Source organism: Poecilia latipinna, unplaced genomic scaffold (assembly GCF_001443285.1).
Source record: "Poecilia latipinna isolate Pla-1442-1.1 unplaced genomic scaffold, P_latipinna-1.0 Scaffold29, whole genome shotgun sequence".
Classification (NCBI taxonomy): Eukaryota; Metazoa; Chordata; class Actinopteri; order Cyprinodontiformes; family Poeciliidae; genus Poecilia; species Poecilia latipinna.
The window spans coordinates 183,742-190,997 of record NW_015112645.1 but is presented as its reverse complement, the minus strand read 5'-3'; the positions used below and the strand labels follow the sequence as shown (position 1 = coordinate 190,997).

At 42.0% G+C, this 7,256-nt stretch overlaps 1 protein-coding gene across 3 annotated transcripts in view; it reads left to right on the top strand.

Annotated features, from left to right (window-relative positions):
- Positions 1–7,256, top strand: part of sorcs3a (sortilin related VPS10 domain containing receptor 3a) — a 229,626-nt gene that overhangs the window by 205,051 nt on the left and 17,319 nt on the right. For all 3 annotated transcript variants that reach the window (XM_015039692.1, XM_015039698.1, XM_015039705.1), the window contains exons 20-22: positions 3,445–3,578; positions 4,347–4,470; positions 4,896–5,008. In XM_015039692.1, the coding sequence (XP_014895178.1) occupies positions 3,445–3,578; positions 4,347–4,470; positions 4,896–5,008 (371 nt within the window). The remainder of the gene's footprint in view (positions 1–3,444; positions 3,579–4,346; positions 4,471–4,895; positions 5,009–7,256) is intronic.

Here is a 7,256-nt window from a genome sequence, read left to right as displayed (position 1 = left end):
CAACCCAACATCAACCCAACATCAACCCACCATCAGCCCACTGTGGTTTTTTATATTCAAAAAATTTGAAAGTTGACAAGAAATTCAATGTTATCAAAAGCCATTATTGGCAATACCTAAACTTAATCTATAGTCTAAAATATACAAACATAATTTGTGGGATGCAAAATTCAAGTATTTATTGTTTTACATTTTCTTGAGTTTTCCCAGAGTCTACAGTTTCATTTAATAACCTGATTCCTGATTTGGATTCTTTATTTATCCAAACAAACTCAGGATGAGAAGGACATGATGAGCTGTGGTTTCATTCACCGTAGAAATGCACAAATTGGAATAACTGATAATAAATTTAGTAAATGGAAACGACTAATTAAAAAAAAAAAAAAACATTAACCAATTTATTCATGTGTTAATGGAAACACCAGAATTGTAAAATTGAGTGTTTTCGTCATTAGCAGAATATTGAAAAAGTTTTACACACATTTGAATTGGAAATGCAGCTGTAGGCGGTCTGGTTCGTTTCTATTAACTTTTATCGAGTTGCAGACCCAGCAAGTCCCAGAACACACTGAGCGCTAAGCATGTATATGCACCAACATCAGTCTCACTATACACTCAACACTAACCTCTTAAAGTGTCGTTTTGCATATTTTTCATTGTTGAAAATTTTAATTTTGTTCTCAATCAACTTATTTGGTAAAACAAAGGAAAATATTATTTATCTTCTAATCTTTATTTAAATACATGCAGATTTTTGTCTTCCTGATTTTGCAATTTTTTTTGGTCTTTTATATTAAATCTCAAGTAAATAACTCAGAGTGACATTTGACCTGCAGCTTCATCATCGTCTTTTCCTCATCGTATTTCATGATGCTTCTGGTGTAACTACAGATCAATAACTCTGTGGATCCAAGCTACATTCACTGAAGAATAACGGTGCAGAATGATACAGGAGACTATGGAGGATAAATCAGCAGCTATGCACACAGAAATGACAGAAAAGGTCATAACAGAGTTGCGTATGAGATGTTTCCATGTGGAGGGAAGCAAACTGAGAGGGAGGCCTTTAAGGCCAGCGCAGGTAATGACTTTTATCAGGATCCAGATCTAGAACTATAGCTAATTTAAGGCAGAAGCAGGTTTTCACACAGCAGCAAACAAAACAAATTACACAATTGTCATGCTCTGCAGCTCCACTCAGACACAATGAAAAAAAAGGATCATTTTAGCACTCTGAGGGAATTATACAAGCTGCTTTCAGTAAGTGTTAAATTGTCTCTTTGTCATGTTATTGTTTCCCTGATTTGTTCAGTCCATTCTGACTTAACCTCTGCCGTCCTCGTGGGTCACCGCGCTCCGTATTAATACATTTCTGACAGCCGTAAATTCAGCTGGGTTTTGGTCTCACAAACGCCTGATACCTTCAGGGAGAAACGCCAAAAACTGCAACTGCTTCTCATCATGACATATTTAATGCCAAATGACTTTCTCATCTTCTCCCGTTTAAACGGAAGAGCAGACCCGAGCGCAAAGACGCACCGAACATCTCATAGTGGGGAGAAGGATTAGTTCTGGCTAAAAAGGATGAGTGTGAGCCAGTCGAGCAGCCAGGCCACAACAACACAAACGGTTAGCGGTCGACCCTGCATGCAGCGTGTCGCATCTGTCCACAGCAGGAAAGTTCATCCTGAGATTAGTGGAAAGCAGCTGAGAGCTCCGGCGGCTCCCATCAGGTTCTGCTGGCAGGGAGGTTTGTGGCTTCACCCCAAAGGTATAATGTCAAAAATACCTGATGATTTTTATTTTTTATTTTGGCACTAACAGACTCAACGTTGCCTGTGAATTAGTGGGGAGTTTCTGCTGTCACTATGTTATGCCTGCAGAGTTTTGACAAGCAGGAACTGTGTTGTTTGGCAGGTTTAATTTGGGGCACCGGGGTGGATCGCTTCGACGGGTTCACACTGTTTTATGAAAATAAGCAGCAGTGCTGTCACAAAAACAGGACAAAACTGTCTGTTTGGTTTCTACAATCGGTGCTCTGCAGCACCGGCCGACCTGAAAGTCTAAACAGTTTGTGTCCAAGATGTGTGGGGTCTGCAGAGATAACCAGGAAAACATTTCAAAGTGAATTAACTCGAAAATGATCGTTCACCTGCTGCCTTGAAAATACAAACAAAATCAACAAGAAAATAATTTTGGTTTTAACTTTTTGAAATTGATGAACATCAAGTGGATTTAACAACACCTGGTTCAGCCCAAAGCAGGTCCTGGAGGCCCGGCATCCTGCATGTTCTAGTTTTCTCCCTGGTGGCAGTAACAGCCTCCTCAGCATGTCGATGTTCTTCTATTCCTGATGAATAAATCATGGAGGTCCCGGCCCTCCAGGACCGACTTTGGGCATCACTGGTCACGTTGAACAAGGACACATCCTCAGCTGAGCTTCGGCCTCACACACCGCCCCTCCCCCTCTCATCCCCTCTAGACTAGCAGCAGCAGCAGTTAGCAAACACCTGGTGAAGCTCATCATAGGAACGGTTGGAAACGGGATAATGGAGGAGCATGTTGTGATGACCCTGAAGGCAGAGTGTCTCTTTAAGAAGCTCCCAAATTCAAGGTTTCTAATTGAGAAATCTAAATGTTTTTACTTCATGTTTGATAGATTCAGCATTTTTATTAGAACTGAAGGTGACAACACTGATTGTGCTATAAAATAGAACTATGTGTCTGGAAAACATATAATACAGTCCTCTATGAAATGTTAGCTCATTAATGAAAAGATAAAATAACAGCAGCAGCATCGATCAGGATCCTTATGATCAGCTGCATCAGGTAAATCCTTCATTACTGTTTGATGTTGAGTTTCTTTGTAACAAGCAGAGTTTCTAGGAACCCTGAGAAGTCAGTTGACATAAAATAGATTCCTGTGTAATCGTGAAATCACGTAAAACATCCCTGAGAAGTCTACATCCAGTAAATATTGTAAAAGATTAGATGGTCCATCCATCACTTCGGGTAAAAGCACCCCGAGTCCTTCTGTGCATGACGTAAGGTTCTCTGGAGTTGATATAATTGTTCTCAAAATGTTTGCATCCATCCATTTTCCTGACTTATTTATCCTGCTCTCAGGATGGAGGCGCAGGGCAGATCATATCCCACAATGCCTCTGACAAGACGAGGTAAAAACAACCTGGACAATCTGACGGCTTTCTCCAACACGTGCAGACGCAGTCGCTTTCACGCCTCTGGATTATTTATGGTTTCACCTCAGGTGCACAACTTTGGGCTGAGAAAGAAAAGCAGAAACGGCTACCTGTCAAATCAAAGCGCTGAGGATTTGAAGTGTTTAGTCTCCTGGAATAACCTCCACAGTGTTTGGGATCTGTGATCTCCACTCGGAGCGCTCCGAGTCTGAATGACTGCTGCCCTGTTTGTTTTTTCCTCCAGGTCCGGTGGAGCACGTCCAGCTCCTTGCTCCCTTCGTGGTGATCAGAAACAAGGAGGTGAACATCACAGCGGTGGTCCTGCCCAGCCAATCACGCACTGTCACCTACTTCTGGTGGCTTGGCAACAACACAGAGGTAACTCCTCCATGGCAACGCTCAGGCACCGGCTGAGGCTGCATCAAAACAATCAGGCCTAAAAATGCTGATGTTGCATCAGACAAAAAAAACATTTTAATGTGTCAATGTGCAATTTTAATAAAAGTATTTCCAGATGTACTTTAAAACTAAAGGATGCTTCTTTTTAAGACGTATTCTCATTTTTTTATGCATAGTTGAAAATCCTGCTGTACATTTGTATTCTGCCTCTGTTACCCATAAATAAAGTTCTGTCTTCTGTGTGAAGCTTAAAGCAGGCTTAGGCTGTAAAGTGATGAACATTTCTCAAATCAAACATCTGAACTCAGAGAGAAGATGGACAGTAAAAATCTCCCTAAGCTGAACAAGCAGATAATAAATCAGAGAAGCATCCAGGACTCTCCCTTCTTCACGGTTGTTTAAACATAGAGCTTTTCTATGGCAGCCAAAGGCAACATAGTTACTTGATTGTGCTATAAAATGGCACTTTGTGCCTGCAAAATGCATAATATTGCCAGTTCAATTTGTGATCATTTTCACAATTTTGCGTTCCCACAAAACAGTCGGATGCACCAACCTGCTTTATCTCTAACACGCTTAAAATACAACATAGCAGCTGATTGAAGAGCTGTACAAAAATAAAACAACAAAATAAATAAGAACATTTGTAATGTTACATAATGAAAGATGTTAAAGGGGTTTAAGTAATTTTGAAGGCACTGCAGGTTTAAAGGAACATGAGTTTGTGTCTTTACTTTGTCCTTGCAGCCGGTGATAACTTTGGACGGCAGCATCTCATACACCTTCAGGAGTGAAGGAATGCACAGCATCACAGTTCAAGTGGCAGCAGCTAACGCCATCCTGCAGGACACCAAGAGCATCGCGGTCAAAGGTCAGTTAGTGTCTGTAACTCCAGCCAAGAAGAAAACTTTCTGCTCAGGTTGATTTAACGATGACTGTTTCCAAAGATTTCATTAAAGCTCACACATTAATGAAATCTGTCACATTTACAACTGAAAATTCCAGAGTTTGTGTCTTTATTTCATCTGGATAGAAGGGAGTTTCTGTGAGATGCAGCGATTTATTAGCAGCAGACAGATTGGATTGAAACTGGAACATTTTCTAATTATCAGGAAGTTCATTCACTGCACCGGGCCAAAGGGGGGAGTCGGGTGGGGAAGCCTCTTTTTCTCATCAACTGTTAAGTACCTGAGAACTCAATTTGAGCAGAATGGCATTTTGGCGCAGCTGTCTGAGAATAATGGCCTCAGATCGCTGTGAACTAATGGCTGATTCTCCCACATCTTTCCTCCACAGAATTCTTCAAATCTCTGCTTTTATCTTTCTCCCCGAACTTGGACGAGTTCAACCCCGACATACCCGAGTGGAGGCAGGATGTGGGGAGAGTAATTAAGAAGGCTCTGCTACAAGTGAGTGATTTTCATTTTGACTTCCCTTCAGTCCGTCTCTGCCTCTCCGATCCGTCCGCTCTGTCTCGGCTTGCTATTTCACAATTATCTCCCAAACCCCCGTTCCTGCCCAATACTCAGCGATGCGACGAGTGAACACCCTCGGGCCACCCTGCGATTCATCATCAGACAGGTGTGAAGACGCCTCTGCTTTCCTTCTGTCCCTTGATGGCTTCATGATGACTCCAGTTCCTTAATTTCAAAAGTCTCCGATAAAATTATTCCAGAACTTGGGGCACAAGGGTTTTGGTGGAGACCTAAGAGTAACGATTCCTGACACTGACACACATATTGTGTGTGTGTGTGTGTGTGTGTGTGTGTGTGTGTGGGTGGCCTATCATTGTTAAGTGCCTCTCATCTCCCCATTCACAGCTCATGAATAGCTGGATGTATTTGATGGTGGTGCTTGAAGGCATCTTAGCAGCAGATTGAGCATTACAGCAGCAGGTGGAGGTGATGGAGGGAGGAGGCTGATAATGACAGCAGGAGATCTCATGTGCAAACTTGATACCCCAAAAATCACATTCAAGCTTTTCATCCAGCTCCTTTAATTAGCTTGTAACTGACGCAGAGACCGTTTCTCCGTTCAAACAGAAGGTCTCGCTGCTCAAAACTAATTTAGTTTTTGTTATTTTGCTTGAATCTGCTATTTTTGTTTTGTGTGGTCATTCATGCTAGTACTTAAGTTCGACCACAATCAGACCTCTCTGTTAACGACCCCAAAGCGCCGCACATGAGCAGAAGAAGAACATTGACGTAAACAGCAGCGCTCTGTTTCTGGAGGTGACATGGCGGCGCCATCTGTGGATCGATTTGATATTCAGCAATGAGAGTCGACAGTTTTATCACAAAATCACTGCAGAACAAAGGAAGCTGATAAAAAGAAACAACTAATAGTGATGCGTTTGTGGAGCAGAAGTCTGTTTGGATGTGCAGTCAGAACTCAGAGTGGTGGGATTGGGATTGGGATTGGGATTGGGATGTGATCCACTTCTGTGACACAAACTTCTTCAATAATTTCTGAATTCATATTTCTTCTGCTGCAGAATAATGATGCTTGTTTCACATCGTTGATGTCGATGTAAAACAGAGGCGGAACAGAAAGGCGAACTAAAAACATTAGGTTTTTAGAAGCACAATCATTTTGATGTCCTTTTTTTATAACAGACCTGAAAAATGTTTTACTACATTAGCTTTATAGAAATTATATTTAACAATTAAGGAGTTCTGGATTGGTATTTCACGTACAAAAAAAGTGTTTTACTTTTTTTTACTGAGAATAAATTGGAACACAAATAAGTCCACAATGTAAAAGCTGTGCATGCAGGAGTGAACGTCTTGGAGAAACTCCTTCCCTGCACGATGCGCTGTCACATTCCATCATGTCACGTCTCCGTCTTTCTGCTCCTGCACATTGCAGTTCCCACCTACACCTGACTAAGTTCAAAGCACAAAGCGTGTTTGTCTTTTTACAGGTTTCTCATTATGTTGCAGAAACGTGAATGAGAATTCATTGTGTTTGATACAGACAGCATTACTTTTACTCCGCTGGGTTATTTTTATCATTTCACAAGCTGCATGCAGAGTTTTGGAGCGACTGTAAGATACAGTAACATATTTTTTTGGATTATGAAACAAAACAAAAAGTTGCACAGAATGGAATTAAAAAAGTTTTTCATTTTTTAAATTCTCTTCAGATCCTGTATTCAAAATGTTCTGACTGCTGACTTTATTTAAAAGTGATGCTGTACCAGTCTGTCGTAGAGACGAGAGCTGAGCCAAACTACTTTCCTGCCCTCATATCAGGTCATGAGCTTCAGGTAGTGACTGAAAGAACGAGGCTGCAGATACTGGGCTCTCCCTTCGACACAAGGTGATGAGCTCAGCCATCCAAGCTTGTCAGGACGCCTCCCTGGTGACCCAGAGGAAGATCAGGACTCACTGGAGGGACGATGTTTCTTGGCTGAACTGGGAAGGCTGTGGGCTTCCCCAGTTCAGCCTCTTCCCTCTTCTGGGAAGAGGGAAGTTTGGGCTTCCAAGACCCGAAGCCCCAGAATAAATACAAGCTGGATCTGCTGCCCTTAAGACCAGATCTTTTTCAAACACAAGCCGTTTTCACCAAGACAATCCCAGAAGGAGAACAGGCTGCTACCCGGCCTACTCTGGGTCCCGACCCATTCAACCCATCCCATTTTGGAGAGTTGGACTC